We start from the raw sequence: 20,071 nt of genomic DNA on the forward strand, positions 1-20,071 counted from the left end.
TCATCCAGTTAAGGATTAATTTTACTTGCATATGAATCAATAAAGCCCATTATTTCATTTCTTCTTGGTCACCTATGTGGCTTCTTTAACACATAAATCTTGCATGCCAAAGTTTGATTTACAGCTTCGGTTTTGTTTAAATACAGTTGTCTGGTTTAAGTTTCTAAAAAATACTGTTGATTATGTAAAAACATAAAGTCACTCTTTACAATAAATGATATTATGAAGTCATTCATAAAAAGAAAAATTATTTTGTTACTAAATCTTTTCATCCCTGAGGCACAAGTCGGATTTCATTCATGCTCCTTTTGTTCTCTATTACCCCTATAATTTCAGTAGAATTTCTTCTTGGACAGTTAATAGTTCCTCAACTGAATGTGGGATCAGCATATAGTCCATAGAAGGTATAATAATTCATTTTCCAAGTAGTCTTCATTTAAACACATTGTTACTTGTCATTAGTACTTTTGTTGCGCATCAGGATGTGCTGAATTTTCTTGCCTCCCAAAGAATTGAATCAGAGTTGAGAGTACTTGTTATGACATGAGAGATTCTCAACCATTTTAGTATTTTGAAGGACTAAGTCTTTTGAAGAGTAATGACTGAGCTGGTAGTAGTGTGGTAACAGAGTAAATAAGATCATAGCCATCAGAGGCTTAGCAGTAACATTCAAAGAAGAGACTACTGCTTGTGACATCACTAAATGATTTACAGCATGGTAGTGGTTAAAGATCCCGGTCAAGACTGGAGCCTACTGCATGCTGTGCATTGTAAAAACACATAAAAGAGAGAATTTAAGTGGATCCAGAGGAAGGCCACGAAGATAGTCAGGTGGCTGGAGCACCTTCCTTATGAGCACAAGCTGAGAGAGTTGGGCTTGTTCAGCCTGGGGAAGAGAAGGCTCTGAGGAGACCTTATAGTGACCTTCCAGTACTTAAAGAGGGCTACAGGAAAGATGGGGAGGGACTCTTTGTCAGAGAGTAACACTTTATCAGGGTAATGGCTTTACACTGAAAGAGGGTAGGGCAGATTAGATTAGATTAGATTAGATTAGATTAGATTAGATTAGATTAGATTAGATTAGATTGATTAGCTGTAAGGAAGAAATTCTTTACTGTGAGGGTGGTGAGACACTGGCACAGGTTTCCCAGAGAAGCTGTGGCTGCCCCCTCCCTGGCAGTGTTCAAGGCCAGGCTGGACGGGGCTTTGGGCAACCTGGTCTAGTGGAAGGTGTCCCTGCCCATGGCAGGGGGGTTGGAACTAGGTGATCTTTAAGGTCCCTTCCAACCCAGTTCCTGCTGTACAGTTCATAGCTGATGCATTTTGAAAAGGACACTCTTACAGAAGTACATATGTATTTGTTAACATGTAGATATGGAGTATGACAACCCTTAAGGTTCTGACAGATCTAAAGTATCCCCATGTACGTGGGCCAAAATCCTTCTGTGCATTCAATAATTAATTTCAAGCGTAGATTCTGTGATCTTAATTATAATCAGATAGTCTCATTGGATGTAATACACATTTGCAAACTAAGTAGGACTCAGCAGGGATAGTGGTAATGGTATTGGCCCTTTATTAAATGACCTAATTCAGCTTCTGTTGATTAAATCAAAATGGAACTGTTGAAGTGACCACATTCAGGATATTCCTTTCAGGCCTTATCCAAATTATACTCAATCCAGTAGGAATTGTGTTGGGTTTTGCAGCCTTGAGGCAAGCTCTCTGTTTATTTTTATATAGCAGAAATGTCAGACTGAAGCGAGAAAAGAAAACAGAAGCAAATTAGAAACAAATCCATGCAAGTACCCTAATTTTCTGATGTATTTGTCACTTGAAAAAGCAGAAGACAGTTTCGTGAGTGATTTTTAAAATTTATTTATGTTTCTGCTGATACAGCCTGAAATTGTTTACTCTTCCAGTTGATTTTTTTCCCCAGTAACTGTTGTCACTCTGGGCTCAATTCTAATCTCATTCCAAGTTCACGGTGGTGTAACCGTAATAGCTGATTTGATATTCATGAGGTACAACAACATAAGAAAGAGGAAAATACATTGTTATAAATTATTAAAGGATAATTAAACACCTGCTAGATATTAATTTGCCTCAGCAGAGTTTAATAATACATTATATTTGTAATTCAGGAATTTCAGTGAAAGAATATAGTGCTCTGAAATTTTATCTTTAATTAGGCTTTTAATTATACTTTTTTTTCCCAATTTTAGCTCAAAAATAGATCATTTTGCCCATTTTTTTTAAACTTTAGATTTCATTCCCAATGAACAGTGATAAAAGTTAAGAGTTATTATGAAACTTGTTGTCTTAGCAAATTCAACTTCTTGTTATAGAAATACAGGCTAAGGCTGTTTATTAAGCTAAAAATGTACAGTATATCATAGTAATCTTTTTTTTACAAGTTTGATTATCTTGCCTTTTTTCTCTTTTGTTTATTTTTACTGAGGCATGATGTACTAGAAGAAAAGGTAGTTCCTTATTAACATGATGAAAAGAAAACAGTTTTGTCTTAATTCTAGCAAGGTGTATTATTTTTACAAAATGAACATATTTTATTCCCTGTAGTTCAAGAAGCAGTATGTAAACCCTTTTTCCCATGGTTATGACTCTACTGAAGATGCCAGCATCAAAGGATTGATAATGTGTGCTATGTTTTGTTCAGTTTTATCTTTAATTCAAGGAAGTAAAGAGTAGGGAAAAAATGAGAAGTAATCTGTCTCTTTCATATAAGTGCACATTCTCCATTAGTAAACTTTACAAAGTAAATGTACTATTACATATCTTTTACTTCATCATATATATATGTGTTTGTGTTATGGTTTAATACTTGGCAAGTTTATGCCTACTGATGATAAATTTGCTTTTCTCGGTAACTTTTTACAGACCCTTTAGAGTAAAGCTATGGACTGCCCAAGGTCTGCAGACCACGAATTGAAAACTGGTTCAAGACCATGTTTTGGTATTTCCTTCACACACACATGTTATTCGGAGTGAGAATCATGGTTCCCCCAAAAGAAAAAAGAAACAATGAAGAAAAAACTTTGTTTTATCCTAAACTCTTAGATTCAAATATTTGCAGTCATATGAAATTAAGGTCTAACAAGGTTGGTGGAAGGGTCTGAAAAGTTTTGCCGGAAAAGGAAATTACAGAGGAGATTGAAACAGAAAAGTTATCATCATTAAGGTATTACCTTTAACCCTTCATATAAATGAGAAAACATACTTGAACAAGAAAATCTCGGTGGTTAAGAGATACTGGTTGTTCTGTTCAGTTGTCATCCTCCACCAACTTAACTTGTGCTTTGTGCTGCAAGTTACTCCATCAAGTTACCTTTGACCTTGTACTTCAGCAATTATACAAAGTTGAGGTTGGTCAAGAGTTTTTGTTTGAACATGGCTATTTAAAGTGTCATTGTTCTCAGACTGTACAAAAGAACAAAATGTCCTACTGCTATTTCCATTTATTTGGTGGTCTTTAGCAAAAAGTACTTACCTCTACCTAAAGTCTTCTATAAAAGCAGAGAAGAGAATGTTTAGAAATCAAAGGGACACACATTTCTCATGATGGAAGCTTGTCTGATCCCTATCAGAAAGTCAGTGGCCATTTGCAAAAGGAAGCCAGACACTTTCATGGTCCTGCACAGTGCAGTGGGCAAAGGAGAAGAGCTGTGACTGGAAGTAATGCTCCATTTGATGGTTGGAAACAGTAGCTTTTTAAATGGGAGCTACTTAATTCCCACTTCACATCAATTATTAAAGCATAGGTGATTGCCTAATTAAAAAAAAAAAGTCATTATCTCCTAATTTATGAACTCATTCAACTTCTACTCATCAACTTCATTCCATTATCTATTAACATTTTCCCTTTGTTGGTTAGGATCAGGTCTCAAATATACTCTTCCCTTGTTGCCTAGGAAATTATCACTCACAGAAGAGCTAGAAGCTTATTTTAACTGTGGGTTTTTTTCTGAGAGTTGTCCTTTATATATGTCTCCATTGTGGGGGGTGGGAGGGGTACGTTTTGCAGACCAGAAGTAATACAATTACTGTGTGCCAATAATGCATAGGCTGGATACGCAGAGGCCCTAAAATGATTAAATTTAAAGGTGGGGGTTTTTTTTGAATGAACATTCAAAGAAAAGGAAATGAAATGTGAAAGCTATATTAGCATAACATTATAGAATCATCTTAAATGTGATGTTAAGCGATAAGTGCTGTAGAAAGTCCTGTCATTAAAAATAAAGTCACATAGATAATCTCTGAATTAAGGGAGAAGCAATGGCATTTTGAGACTTTAATGCAGCTGTCTGTACAAGACGACTCATTCTCAACTGAGGCTTCTAGGTGCTACTGTAAGTTAAATAATAATGTGTGAAATTACTCTCCAGACAGAAAGAAGTAGGGAAGATTTTTTAGCCTTATCCATATGATCATGTCATTTCGATCTTTTTTTCTGAATTATTGAATCATAACAAATAGGACATTCCAAAATATAGAACCAAAATTGTTTCTCATAAAAATAACTGACCTCCTAAAAGAAAATGTACCTGTTTATCTAGAAATTCATCTGTGTTAGTCCTCAAGCTTCAATACCTGCATTGGTTTTACTGAAATGGTAATTCTGAATGGAACAGATGTTCGCACAAGTCTTTTTCTTTAATGTTCAGAAATGTCATAGAGGTATTTCAGGAAGAATGTGTTTTCTTTGTTTCAGATCATACCAAGATAGTCACATCTCTGTTTCACTACTGGATTACAGATATCCTTCCTGTGAAGAACAGGAAATAAAGCCTTGCCTGTGTCCATATACACAGGGTTAAAATTTAATATACAAACTCTTAACCAAGTAGTAATTGTTCAGGAAGAGCAGTCTCAGTACACATTCTACACCTTCAGGTAAATGAATTAATTTTCTTTGTTACAAACTCTGGAAGACAATAAACAGGGTATATCTACCATGTGATTTTTGTGTTTGGTTGGTCAAGTATATGTATATGCTATGTGGCCTAAGTCTTCAGCTGCATTAGTGTGTACAGTTCACTTTAGGATAAGGGAGTTATCTGGAATGAAAAGTCTGTATCAAGTATTTTGTTTAAGAAGTATAGTTTGTTTCGGGTTTTTTTATAAATTGATTGTTCCTTTCTGAAAGTTTTATTTCTTGACTTTTCTTGTTTATCTGATATATATGTTTACCTGAAAAACAGAAATATATTTTTATATTTAAATCTAAGCAGCAGTATGTATGAGGAATGTATTTTTGCTGAATAAACTACTATATTATGGAAATAGATAAATTTCTACATGTGGGTCATGTAGGTACTGTTCGGAGTTCTGCAGAAACTTGGCTGGCATTTTCAGAACTGTTCCACGAGCCAGCCTGTTGCAATCCAATGGTCTTCACTGACTGCAGAATTATGGGAGTGGGTTCTCACCGATCACTGTGTAGTCTTTTTGAAACTGAATTTATCCATGTGTAGATGATACAATAAATAATATCAATGGCTGTAAAATGCTTTGGAATTCTGCAGAAAAAAAGGCTTCATAAGTGAGATGCTCTTCTGTCAACTGAGTCGTTCGCCTGATAAGCAATACAGAGCAAACCATTTCTCACATCTTACTGTGTTAGCTTCCTCATCAGTAGGACAGGGGCAACATATTTACCTCCTCCGACATGTGCTTGGAGATATATTACTGACGAGACTATAAACACTGCATGGGTTTTTTGCTTTGTTTATTATATTGCCTGATATATCCTATTGCAAGGCATTGTTTTTCGTGATGCTCAAAAATGTGTAATAAAAATCCTCTTTCTCATTAATTGAAGAAGTTAAAAGGGGTTCCATAACATGCCAAAGGATTGCAGGTGCAGTAAAAATGGTCCTATCGCTAAGGCTGCTGTGTGCAGCTCTGGAGAATTTGAGTTAGATCTGTATCTGCCAGCAATGATATTTAAACCAGACTGCAGAGGGTAAACTAATAGTGTGTTTGCTGTTTTAATGCTCCTGACTTGCTCCTGACACGTAGGCACTGAACGGTACCTGTGACTTTTCACTGAGATGTTCTGTGCCTCAGTCCCATACCTGGAGAATGAAGAAAATATCACTTGAACATGAAACACCTAGACACTTTTATTGACACAGGAAATTAATCACTTCATCCTCCGATTAAGGTTTGAATGTTGTGTAGTAAATGAGGCCTAGGAACCACACAGAAAGGATATTCAGCAACTCGTTAGGTCATCATCATCTGTGCTATACACTGAATATGAAAAAATAAATGAGATCATATAGTTAAGGACAGTAATTTGAAACACAAATACAAACCAGGTCAGATTAGGACTGTACAAACAACTGTAGTGCCTGCCTTTTCTGATACTGGAATCAACTGTGGATGTTATAAGGCTGCTGCCTTGAGTGGACCCCAAGGACGTGGAGATTTCTACTCCTTGTCATCTAGATCCCAGGCTGGTGCATCTGGAGACGTGGAGGACTCTCCATCCTACGCAGGTGGAGGCGACTGCAGTTTTCATGTTTTAGATTCGGCCGATAGCGAGGCTAAGCACATATCTCAGGGACACACTCACAAAGCTGACTACGCAGGTTGCCACAGACAGGTCACTGCCTTTAAAAACACCCATGAGTAACCCTGCCACATAAAACACAAGTACAGTCATGTCCTCTGACTGATTGGAATTGAATTTCACTAGTAAAAACACACATGCCTTCACTTCCTAGATTCACAGGTATACCCCCTTCACAGAACCCTCGAGTACCAGCACAAGGCCCCAGCCTCTCTCATACACCTGCCTGGATCCTGGGCCCTCTTACCTGCTCTGCTGGTCTCCTACTCACCAGCTAGCCCAGCCTGACACACACTATCCCATGTTCACACACTCATCTCACAGGCACTCACACACTCATCTCACAGCTTTGTTTATTGTTTTGTCTTCTTTATTATTTCTGTTTCAGTGCTTGGCCATTTCTCATAATATTAAAGTGATTTTTAAAATTACACTGAATTTTAAATAGCCACATACAGAGGAGTAGATTTGGGTATCTTTGCCAAACAGAAATATTTTGTACTATCACTGCTCTAATCCCAGAATGTGAGTAAAAATTCTCAGGTAAAAATGTACTTTGCTTGAATTGGGTAGTAATGGGGGAAAAGATTGCTTTCAGTCTCACTTTTTCCCTTTCACTTTAACTACTGTAAGAGCCTTATATTCTGTGGAGAAATCAGCCGGTCTTAACAGAGCAAGCCTGGAACAGTTCAAGAATGTAGCTAGTTAGAGTCAGTGATATCTGATGTCTTTGTATATGACCTGCAATACAAGCTGAATCTTACACTTGTCAGACCTGCCACTATTACACTAACAGGGATTATAAAGAGTAGACGATAAAGTAAAATCTGAGATGTTGGAGAGTTTAGAAAATTGGACCAAATTCAAGCAGGTAAATTGTAGATTGTCATTGTAGATCACATAAGAATGTATTTATTTCTGAAACAAATGTGCCAAACGACGGTGTGCTGAACTGTAACGTGTAAGGACACTTAAGAGCAATACATGAAAGAATACAGCACAAAGATCTAGTTTAAAAGCAAAAGAAATGGGCATTACTCATCCTACGATAATATCAATTAGGCAATGTACCAAAAATGGCAGGGGAGAAGGATTATTCGGTTCCATGTTTAACATCCTGTTTGCAGTCAGAAAGATTTCATGGACCAGCATTTCAGTATCTGGTCACTTTCTGTGCTTATTCTCTAGAAGAAATGGTGCTGAATCTCCATACACCTTCTATGGTTTATTTGAGCAGCAGTATAACCAACACGGATCACATATGAAAACTGAAAAATTTAAATTAATATCCATCAGTGAACACAGTGTGTTTTTTACATTTCACTGTACATGTCTCCTTCAACATAGCAATGAAACGTTTTCACGCTAAACTCATAAATAGCAAAGGACATGGCCTTTTTGTTTCTTCCACATCATTCAATCGAAAGAATGAGCAGTATCATGTAGTATTTCTGAGGCATGGAAGTTTTTTTAGTGGACTTTGCATCAGAGAACTTCACACTGACCAGTACACACTATTATCAGCATATTTCAAACTTCTGGGAATATAGAGCTTCAAAATTTTGTTTTTAAAACCTGCATGAACTCTAACAGTAGGAATAATTTAAGGATCAACTAGAAGGTAGCCTGCATGTGGTTTCAAGAGTTAACTTTTCAGTTTGCGTAGTTAAACATTACACAGTAGGGAAGGAACAGCAGCACAGAGGGAGAGAAACTGGGCTCTGAGTATGTGGTGGTCCCTTCCTTAGGCTCCATGTACAAGCGAGACCACAGAGGCTGAAGTAGTTTTGGGCATCTGTAGTAGTGAATAGCTGGTCACTATGCTTGTATGCAAGGGTATGAGTTCAAAGCCATTATCTCTGTATATAGGTACATCTTTTATTCTCAAAATTGCCTGTGAGACCTTAATTCTTCTCTTTTGTGGATATGTAATGTGGGAATCAGTTTCTATTGTTACAGATTTTTACTGCTTCGTAAGTGGTGCAATATTTTATATAGTACTTTACAATCATGTAGAGTTATAAATTCTTTAATGTGTTTTCTATGACAGCTGGCTTTTCTCCCCTGCACCAGTGCAGGGGGGTATTACTCAGTAGGCCGAAGGGCTTAAAAAAAAAATACAAGGAAGGAAAAAATTGGTGAGTGGCAGCATGAAGGCAGAAAATTGTTAAGATGTCTTTGACCGAAGAAAACATATTTCACCCAGGATTATCTGGTGTATCATAAAACCAGTCCATAGAAGTAGAGCGGAAAGCGGTGTGTGTTATGGTTGCACAGTACACATTAAGTATAATAACAAAGAGTGGTAGTGGGAAAAAAAAAACAGCAAACTGAAAGATTGGAAAAATGCATTATATTTAATATTTAGGCCAACCTCAGGTTATAGCTATGTAGATTTTGTGATTAATTGCTTCAGCCCTAGATCGCACCTAAGGAGGGCTGCATTGCACATGTTTATGCAGCTAATTTAGCTGCATCGTTAACTACTTTATCCTCTGCATTGCATCTAAGTAAATTTTGTTGAATAGGATAATTATAATGTCTGAGTATTTCACAATTTTTAATATATGTTTTTCTTAGATGAAAAAATTTGTATTTTTAAACTGCTAGATATATGCTGAACTAAGCCATGGGGGAAAAGCACTACATGAGTATAAAGAAAAAGCAGAAATTTACAAATGCTGTGTGTTTCCTACATCTAAAGAACTGGGAAAAAACTATATTATTTAAAAACAGTGTCTACGCACCACAGTCACTCAAGGTCAAATATATAGCTTTAATAAGGACATTCTCCAAGTTGAGTGCTTAACTTTGTAGAATTAATAGTCTGTAGTCATTTTAATGAACTGTATAATTTGTAAAATGTATAAGCAAGCTGTAGTTCTCTTATAATTATTACTGCAATGCTACATCCTGTTTTAGGATACATAATGCAAAAAAAAAAAGCATTATCTAAGATTGAAGAGGACTACACAAAAATAGAGAAGGAATGAATCTGTGGTTCAATACCTTCTTTTCTGTTGCATCAACTCTAGGCTGTTATAGGTTGCATCAACTAGAGGCTGCTTTTCTTCACTTTCAAGATCTTTGCCATTCTTCTCAGTCCCCCATCCCACAGATGATTCCTCCATCCTCTTAGCCTCTGGTACTAGCTTCCATCACCCATGTGCTACATTTTCAGATTAACACATTTGTGCTTTTTCTCACAATGCCTTCCACAGCTCTCTGCAGAGGAGTGTTTCTATCATCTTCCTTTCCTGTTTAAAACTCTCCTTTGACCTGAGGCTGCCCAAAAGCTTGGCAACAGCTAGGTCAGTAGTGTGCTAAGACAACTGCCTACTGTGCTGACTAATGTTGCCTTATTGTATCTGTGTACTCCCACATCAATCTGCCTATTTTCTCATCTGTTTTCTCCTTTCTTAAACTAGTAGCAATTTGATGCAGGGTTTGGCCTGCTGCACAGCACCCAGCACAGCAAATTTCTATTACAACTGAGGTGCCCGTGTGCTAGGGGAATGTAATAGACTTAACTACAATCAAGAATGTGCTAGAACACGTAAGCAAGGCTGCTGATAGTTGAAAATGGAATAATAATTCTACATTACACACATGATCAGTCTAGTAAAATAGGGACCTGTTTTTCCCTAGTAGACACGTTAGAGGCAGCATTCATCTGCAGCTTGCTAAGGAGAGGTTGGAGGTATGCAAGATGGGATTCATTTCTCCTAGCTCCAGATGTCTAGAGTGTAGATGTTTCCCTCTGAGCTGCCTATCCTAAAAAAACTTTATAATTACTGGGATCAAATAGCTACTTGTACAGCCCAGTATAACTGATTGCTTCTAGACATCTATTTTAGGATAAGGACAATGGTAGAAATAGGAGAACTTAATGTCTTTGCGTTGACTGTTACAGGAGCATAAACAGGAAGGTCAGATGGAAACATCTGCATTGCAGGCATCTGGATCTTGTAAAAAAAAAACATCATTTACTGTATCTGAGAAAGGGACAGGAATGTACGTGTTGCATGATGAAATCATTGCCTACTCCTGGTGCTGCTCTGGCAGTGGCAAGCTCCTCAAACTTGGACAGGGCTATGACCCCTGCCTCCTTGCTTCTTTCGTATCTTCTCTTGGGAAGCCATTGCCTGGGAGTAGTAAAAGGGAGAAGAGGAGTAAGGAGCTGTTGTACATCTGTGCTCGGAACTCACCCAACACAAGCTGAGGAGGTGCTTCTCCTGCTCTTCTTCTTGTTCCCTTCATGCGATCATGCACAAAGTGGCCTCCACCACTTCTCAGATAGGCTCATTGAGATTGCTGTGTGATTTATTCCTCCTCCCAGTAACAATGATGAAGTGGAAGTGAATATAAATGCACAGAGAAGGAGTAACCATTGTGAGGAATATCAAACTGCTTGCCCACTACCTGTGTTCTAGAGAGTGAATCAATAGCAAATATATTTTTTTCAGGATCACAGGAGTAATCACCAAACTCTGTAGACATACTGATAGCTGTTTGATCTCTGTCTGGCATGTTAGAGCTTTAAAATTAAGGTCATGTTTAAATCTGATTGGAATTCAGGGAAAGCATCTTAGCTTATTACCATTACTATAGTGCTGGATTCTGTTTACATTGGTAAACAGTTTAAAATACTTGGCATGTTACTCAGTTAAATCTGTGATTGCTAACTGACAGACCAAAGTGCATTGATTTTTCCAACCACATTAAGCTAAGTACATGGCACAGTGTTTCAGTAGCCTGTCTGCTTAACCCTTTCACAATAATTCAATTACCCAGTATAAAATTAATGTGTAAAATATTAAATAACTCTAAATTTCTAAATTAGAAGGCATTGCAAGAATATCTTCATCTCGATAGTTTCTGACATATATTTATTACTGGATGATTTACAACCTGCTACAGTTCACATTGTTATCCAGATGGCAAAAGTCACTCAGAAAGTTTTTTCTCTGTAGTCACTCAGTAAATTGATAGATTCATAGAGAGTAAGACTAAAAAGGACATGAGATTATCTTCTCTGACCTCATCTACATCCCTGGTCATAAATTTTCCTTTTACTTCAGGGTGAAGACCAGTAACTTGAGTCTGACAAAAGCACAAATTGTCGTTTTTGCTAAAGCAAGTTTTCTGCAGAGACAAGCAAGCTTGATTTAAAGACATCAAGAAATGAAGACTTAGCCCCTTCTCTGGTCATCTATTCCAGTGCTCAATCACTCTCACAGTTAGAAACATTTGAATTTGTCTAGATTTCACTTTCAGCCATTAGTTCTTGGTATACTTTTCTTCACTAATTAAGTAGTCCCTCACTAGCCACTATTTTCTGTCTGTGAAAGTTTTTAACACTGTAATCAAGCTACAATGCAACCTCCTTTTTGCTACCTTAAACATGATCTCTTTAAATTATTTGATTTAGGGCACTTTCTACAGCCTTCAAATTGCTTTGTATCTCTCTTGTACATTTTCTCCTTTTTTTTTCCTACCATTTAGAGAACAACTGTGCTGGAACTGCACATAGAACTTCATCTTTAAAATCTCAGCAGTGCCAGCTTTCGTACTCATTACTCCATTGTTTGTGGGTCCTCTTTTTGCCATAGCATTGTATAGGGAGTCAGTGTTCATAGAACTGTAGAATCATAGAATGGTTTGGGGTGGTCCCCTTAAAGATCATCTAGTTCCCACCCCCCTGCCATGGGCAGGGACACCTTCCACTAGATCAGGTTGCTCAAAGCCCCGTCCAACCTGGCCTTGAACACTTCCAGGGAGGGGGCAGCCACAACCTCTCTGGGCAACCTGTTCCAGTGTTTCACCACCTTCAGTGTGAAGAACTTTACAGCTAATCTCAATCTACCCTCTTCCAGTTTAAAGCCATTACTTCTTGTTCTATCACTACGTGTCCTTGTCAGAAGTCCCTCTCCAGTTTTCTTTTAGGCCCCCCCTTAGGTACTAGAAGGCTCTTGAATTATTTGTCATAGTAGACAAATACTCCTGAAATTTATTGCTTTCCAAGATTTAGTCCCTGGTTCCATACTTTTTTTCTTAAATGTCTGACTTTCTGTTTGGCCACATTAACGTTAACTTTCTTCAATTATGTCTAGATTAGTAAATGATGGATTGTTTTGTGTGCCTGTACTGCTTTCATTAGTATCAACTATCTGCTAATCTTGGTGTCATCTGCAAATTCTACCAGCAATGATTCTATGTTTACTTACAAATCATTAATAAAAATTCTGAATGGTGTTGAGTACTAGTACTAATCTTTATGGGATCTAAAGAGAAGTAACATCATTCAGTCATGATTCCCTATTTATACCTTCTTTTTTAAAACAGAAAACTGAGATCATCTAGCAGATTTGTAATGTATTTAACATGTACTTTATTGTCCTATATGCTTTTTTTGTTTTGATCAGAAAGTCATGTGGCAGTAGGTAGCTTCACAGGAGTCTAAACAGCACAAGGTGTAAAGGTCATCTGCTACTGTCAACAAGTATTTCTTCGGTTTTCTACAAGAACAAGCTTTATTTTTTTTAGGTAAGGATAAGAGTCCAAACTAAAGACACTGTACAAAAAACTATAGAATTGTGGTTTAGAGTATGCTTGAGGGAAAGTAGAATATTTGAAAAGTATTCGAAGTAAATAGCCTCTCAGATTTTTCTTACATGTTTTCAATTTGTTGCTCTGTGGGGAATGATTTGCATTAGTTAAAAATGATGGTTGTGAAAGATTCCTTATTTTTAAACATCAAAGGAAAATTCATATTTATTTCTTTTTCTGTGAGATGTGATCCATAACTTCAGTTTTGAAGGTGTCGTGAGTGTGTGCATTATCTGTTGTGTTGCATTTCTTCCAGCTGGTAATTGAAGAAAGATCCTTGCCATATGTTCATTAACTACTGATGAAAAAAACATGTCTTAGACTTCGAAGTTTTCTTAGGAAGTTGCATTCACAGTTTTATAGTGGGATATGCAAATTTTCAGTTTTTTACAGAAGCAGTTCTCTGAGCATATCTCCAGGCCACAGCACAGATATGTTAACTGTCAGCATCAGCATTAACTATCTGAACCCTAAGCTATTGTTGGAGACCGGTGTAAGGATTCATCAGAGATACTAGTCGAACTTCAGCTTAAGTCTCCGAACCTCTGCTGCTCGTAGAGTGCCAAGTTGCAATTGGTATCATGAATCAAAACGTAGGCAGCCTTAACATTTTCTGTTGGAGCTAGAAATGGCAGAGAGAAGTCCCAGTTACTCTCTGCCCAGAGCTGTCCCAGTCTGGAGAGAAACAGGAGCAGATTCTCAAGTAGATCCTGTGAGACAGAACCACCATTGGGATTCCCACTTCATTGCAGTCATTCAGCACCCTCATGGTTCCCATTAGTCAAGGCTGTGTCACAGGCTGGCCCCAAAGCTACACAATGGAAAAACAGAGGAGTAACAACAGCAGAGCAGCACAGTAACCAGCAAAGTCACAGTAGGGCCAGTTAGTACAGGAGCTAAACATGAAAGGAAAAGGATTTTAAAACAACTTGCAACTGGAAGTATCACTCCTGCACGAGCTGCAGGACCCTATGGTTCAAAGGCAGAAGGGAAAACTGAAGTGTTTTGTACCAGAAATTGCAAAAGAAAAAGAGCCAAAAATAAGAGATACTCAGAACCATATATTGATTTGTTTTCTCAGTGTGTATAAAGCTGGTGAATGCAGTTCTGCTGCTCTGTTTGAGGAAATTTGACCTGTGCTGTGTAAAACCATCACATATAAACAGCATAGAGCCTCCAGCTCCCAGGTTCTGGCTCTGTGCTAACACAGAACGTGCCATGCAGGATTCTAAAAGGTTTCTTAACTCTACATTACACTGGAAGCCTAGGGGGAAAAAAGCAGCATTTCTGTCAGAATGCCCTGGCAGCATCTTTTCTTTCAAGCTGATTCCCTTATGCATAAGCAAAAAGCATCAAAGTTCAGTATCAAGCCAAAAACATTTCAGGTGTCCTTGTCAGGGTACCTGAGACACAAAGACTTAGCTGACTGTTGTATTTCTAGAAGTCCCGTGCCCGTCTACTTTCTCCACAATTTGCAAGGCCTTGCCCTGTTTCACAGCGTGAAAAGTGGTCTCAAACTATCTTGCAGGCATCATAGGATGAGCATCTGAACATGGGCAGATCCTGGGAAGCAACTGGCAACAGTCACCGAGGTGATACGAACAGGAGGGAAGGAGAGATGGGGCTACGTGAGCATAGCTTTTCCCTTGTAGCTTGCGATGGTGATTTGCAGACCCTTTCTGCTCTGTGTTCAACAATGTTCTCATGGATAACCTGAGACTTGCACTTTCAAATGAGAGTGGTGGGAAACTTGGGAGGTAAAAGTCACAAAGATGAGACGACATTGAGCAAGTATCTCTAAGAGGATAATTAGTCTTTTGAATAGTAACTAAGGGTCCTCTCTGTCAACCTTCGTGCAGCTCCAGTTGTCCAAGGCTGATCCAAATCATAGCAATTACTGGTATCCAAAAATCATAGATGCTTTGTACAGCAGTCTCTTGCATGGTGTTTTGCTTGAAACCAACCAAAGAAATCTGATAAAAACCCTATAATACTACAAAAAACATAAAATTATCTGTTAGAAATCCAACCTAGGCCAGTCTTTGGGACCCGTTTTGGTTTTTTTCCTGAGTCTCTAAATTGTTGTTGTTATTCTTTGTGAATATCCAGGATAAGCAAGTCATCTGAAAAACCTACCCAATAAAAGCATTCTACCCACAGTTGCTGTTCTTTCTCTTCCCTGCATTCAAATCTGAGTCCATGGGCCTGAATATTATCTCAGTGCATGGAATAGTTGTGCTCGCATTGCCATTATGCCCTGCAGGGATAGTCATTCCCTTTCCCAATCTGGCAGCCTGTGCTTGTGAGCAAGAGTCATTACAACTGAGCATGCTGTTCTATGGTGTGCCCTAAGGCGGCGGAAATGACTGCAGTCCAACTCTCAGCTCCAGAGTATTGTGCACCAGGATATTAACTGGCAATATTGCTTTGGTGCAGAGGCTTCCTCCAGGCACCCACAAGACAGATGGCTTTATCAGTACACAGCCATTCACCTCTGTATTGCAGTTGGGAAGAAATACAAACAAATTTTCAACTATCTTTGCTAAGCAATTTTACAGCTGTCTATCTGAAATTAAAGTACCTTCCCTTGGTTGTGCTTTGCATTTTTATAGTGACTGGCAATCTTTTTTCCACAATTCTACACTTAGCCTTCCACAGCATTTTTAATGCTCACAGAAATACATGACACTAAGTTAACGAAGGCGAGTGCATCAGACTGTAGGGAACCAAGCAAAGGAGGATTCTGCATAATCTGTGTAGTTGGACACTACCTGTAGACCAGCGTAAAAACCAAAACATCTCTGGCAGAGAAAGACTTTTGTATAGAAGTTCATAGGAATGAATTGATATGCACCTCATGGAAAGTCTTTGTAGAGCCTATACAAAAGGCAGCTGCCAGCCGTCAGTCCTGTTCCTCCTGGATGGAACTGTGCACCAGTCTTTGAAATGGTATGAGTCAAGGATTGAGGCAGTGCGTTTCTCAGTAACTGAGTAATTGTCTTTGGCTGAAGTGAGTGGGAATCCATGAACATGTCTCTTGAGTTGGAGTGAGTTTTCCATCAGAGTCAAAAGCTGGTCAGAGCTAAATTGTAAGGCATTTGCACCCCTTGGCTATTGCAGTACCTGTGCTCCAGTTTCCAAATAAAGTTGGCACAAACTTCCCATAAGTGACAGGTAAGACTGAACCATGCTTAACTAGCAGCACGACCTTGCCATCAGGGAAAAGCATCTGGGTGAGATTTCTGTAAGCTGTGAAATGGGAGGAGTTTACAGTCAGCTCTGAAAGTAACTTCAAGGTGGGACAATCTGTCACAGCAGTTCCTAATTCACAGAGAAGCTGTGCACTGAAAGCAGTCTCTCTGCCTCCAAACTGGAGAAGTCAATGTCTGATAATCAGTAAAAATCTTGTTGATGAGGAAGGCTATGGTGCAGGAAGGAGGTAAAAAACTCAAAGGAGTTTTTTTCCTTTGTATATTGTGGCAGAGGGGCAGTGAATCCTTTAGATTCACAGAATCACAGAATGGTTTGGGTTGGAAGGGACCTTAAAGATCATCTAGTTCCAACCCCCCCTGCCATGGGCAGGGACACCTTCCACTAGATCAGGTTGCTCAAAGCCCCATCCAACCTGGCCTTGAACACTTCCAGGGAGGGGGCAGCCACAACTTCTCTGGGCAACCTGTTGCAGTGTCTCACCACCCTCACAGTAAAGAATTTCTTCCTTATAGCTAATCTAAATCTACCCTCTTTCAGTTTAAAACTTTTACCCCTCGTCCTATCACTACCCTCCCTGATAAAGAGTCCCTCCCCATCTTTTCTGTAGCCCCCTTTAAGTACTGGAAGGCTGCTATAAGGTCTCCCCAGAGCCTTCTCCAGGCTGAACAACCCCATCTCTTTCAGTCGGTCCTCATCAGGGAGGTGCTTCAGCCCTCTGATCATCTTTGTGGCCTCCTCTGGACCCACTCGAGCAGGTCCATGTCCTTGTTATATTGAGGGCCCCAGAGCTGGACACAGCACTGCAGGTGGGATCTCACGCAAACTGAGTAGAGGGGGAGAATCCCCTCCCTCGACCTGCTGGCCACACTTCTCTTGATGCGGCCCTGGAGAAGGTGTATGGGACGATCAGAGGAAGCCTTCCCTCTAACTCTGAGTGAGGAAAGAAAATCCCAACAGCTTGATTTCAAACTCTCCATTTATCTGCAGGTCTGAGAATACTATGGAAGTGTTGGTAAAAACACAGTAACATGAGAGGCAGAGGAAGATGTATAGAGGAGGTAAGGAAGCAGGGTGGAAGAGTAAAAGGACATACCCAACTTGAAGAGTCCTGTTTGCTCATTCTTCATAAAGAAACTTTTCCTACTTTTCTTAATACCCTTTTTGGCTTTTCCTGTATCTTTTCTGAGTCTGCTTCATCCTTTCAGAGATGGAAGGACCAAAACTGCCCATGTTATTAAAAATGCAGGTTCACCATGCATTTTTTGAAGTGTGCTTTGATTTGTTCTCTAGTCCTTTCCAAATCAGTTGCTTTTTTGACCCCTAACTGGGTACTGAGCTGACATCTTCATAGAACTGTTATTTCATTCCTGAACGGTCCTTATCAGTTTAAGTAATTTTTGCAATATTTGCAATACCCTACATGGAATTTCATCTGCCATTTTATCACAAGTTGTTCATGATCGTAGTGCAGCTCTGCACAGTCAGCTTTCAATTTTAGTCCCTGTGATAACTGTAGTGGAATCAGCAGTCTCTGTTCCCCCATTATTCATCACCTTTTCCAGGTCATTTAGGACCTTGCTGAGCAGCACAGATCCTGGCACAAAGTCCCAGAGGATTACATTGGCAATTTCCTTCCAGTGGGAAAATTCTGCATTCCTACTTTTTCTTTCATATCTTTTAATTACTTATTCATTCAAATGGGGATCTTCTTAGCCTATGAGACTTCCTTTTTAAGAGCTTTTTTTTTTTCCCAATGAATTTTAAAAATGCACTTTAGTACACCCTGTCTTCTTACTTGTTGATTCCTCAAAAAAAAAATGCCAGTAGGCTTCCCTTTGCAGAAGCTTAAAAGAGTGCTTCCCAGTGTATTTTTCCAAGTGTCTGATCATTCTGTTCCTTGCAATGGTTCCTACTGATTTTCTGAACAAGGACATCAGGTTCACTGATGTGTAGTTCCTCAGATCACCCCTGGAATTCTTTGTAAAAATTAGCCATTTCACCACCTTCCTGTCCCCTGACACTGAGACAATTCCCTGTGAGAGGTTACACACCAGGGCTCACAGTTGTGTTATTTCATCCTTCGGTTGGTTTAGAGCTCTTAGGTGAATACCATCTGGTCCTAGTGAGCTGCTAGTGTTGTGCCGTGGGAAGTACAGTGTCTGAAGAAAAAACTCCATGTTAAGTCCAGTGCATCGTGTTAAGTGCAAATGTTCACTGCTCTGCCCCTCTAGTTTTGTTTTCTGCTCCTAGGTAATTTGAATTCTGTTTTAATCATTTCTGCTTGGCCTCACAGTCAGACAACCACAACACTTAATCAGAATAAATACTACCTAATGCAAAAATAAATGTTATAGAAATGATGCTCATTTGATTAATGTATTTTTCATGCTTTATTTCCTGAATAGATTGTTTTACCCTTTTCATAAATTAATGAAAGAATCTTCCAGTGTTTAGCTAGAGAGTTCACAACATAGGGCATGTACCTTTATGCAGGATTATGCCTAAAAATAGATTACCAGTCATGTTAAATAGTCACAACTGTGCTGGCACAATGCCATGCCAGAAATAATAGATGTCTCTTTAAGGGATTAAAACATTTAAATAGGAATACAGATAGTAGGGAATGGGAACCATGTGTAATCAGCAATGTGGAAGCAATTACAAGGGAAGAAAGCAAGGGGACATGTCAGAAACTGTGCGAGAACAGAAATTCAACTAGCAAGGTTCCTACTAAAGCTATGTAATTTAATTTAAAGCTTTTAAGCATTTTGTATCATACTTGGAAAGCTCCGGTAATTTATGCCTTCTTATATTGCGGTTTAAAGTCTTACAAGAGAATTTACAGACCTTTTGTGTTTTGGGTGGACTAATTCATTAGCCTGTTGCATCGGAAACAGGGAACATAACAGCAATATATATTCAGGCCTTTATATCTGCAAGGATGGATCAAAGCATTTACAGTTTCTAAATTTGGAATCATTTTTGGATGTTACAGATCTAGATATCCATTACTGCTAAATGTAAGAAACTTTCCTAGTAGACCGCTAAGGAAGACTTCAGAACATCTCAATGTTTCGACACGTTTGCTTATTGCAGGAAAGGTAAATGTCAATAAAATTGTACATTTTGATAATAGCTCCAGATTCATTTCAACCGTGATCACATGTAGAACAAGTTTCAGCCCTTTCAAAAAGCAGATTCTGCAAGTTTGTTTAGAAGGTGGATTAGGTGCCTTCGTAGGATTCATGACTCAGAATTTATAAAGCCATGTGGAATACAGTAACCCACACATTTTGACTATCTGAAAATTTTGTTTGGAAAAAACAGAGAAGTACCAGTGAAATGACTGACTGAAGTGCACTTCTGTTGTAAATCAGAGCTTTAGAATTAGAACCAAAATTGTGGTCATACTTTGAATGTGTCTATATTATCTTAGAATGAATCCTTTTCCATTCCAGAGTCCTGATACCCCGAACATCCCTACTGCAGCTATTTTTTCACAATGTGACTGTGCTCTGAAACAAATTAACTATGTCCTTGGCTACAGAAAAGCGCAGGATACTGTATGTCACGGTCTTTCTTGTATATAAAATATGGCAGTTCTTTGCAAGCCTTCCAGTCATTCGCAGGCATGGCAGGAGATCTCATGGCCTT

At 38.7% G+C, this 20,071-nt stretch overlaps 1 protein-coding gene across 9 annotated transcripts in view; it reads left to right on the forward strand.

Moving 5' to 3' along the window:
* Positions 1-20,071, forward strand: part of ERICH1 (glutamate rich 1) — a 98,762-nt gene that overhangs the window by 68,302 nt on the left and 10,389 nt on the right. For 3 of the 9 annotated variants that reach the window (XM_074819947.1, XM_074819951.1, XM_074819952.1), the window contains one exon: positions 4,730-5,523. In XM_074819947.1, coding sequence (XP_074676048.1) covers positions 4,730-4,803 — 74 coding nt within the window. In that variant the 3' untranslated portion in view covers positions 4,804-5,523. Of the gene's footprint in view, positions 1-336; positions 405-1,743; positions 1,858-4,729; positions 5,524-9,816; positions 10,006-20,071 lie in introns of those variants that run through there. The other 6 variants (XR_012622673.1, XR_012622674.1, XM_074819948.1 and 3 more) reach the window with 6 other exon arrangements.

The sequence above is a fragment of the Strix aluco genome, chromosome 3 (genome assembly GCF_031877795.1).
Source record: "Strix aluco isolate bStrAlu1 chromosome 3, bStrAlu1.hap1, whole genome shotgun sequence".
NCBI classification, from domain to species: domain Eukaryota; kingdom Metazoa; phylum Chordata; class Aves; order Strigiformes; family Strigidae; genus Strix; species Strix aluco.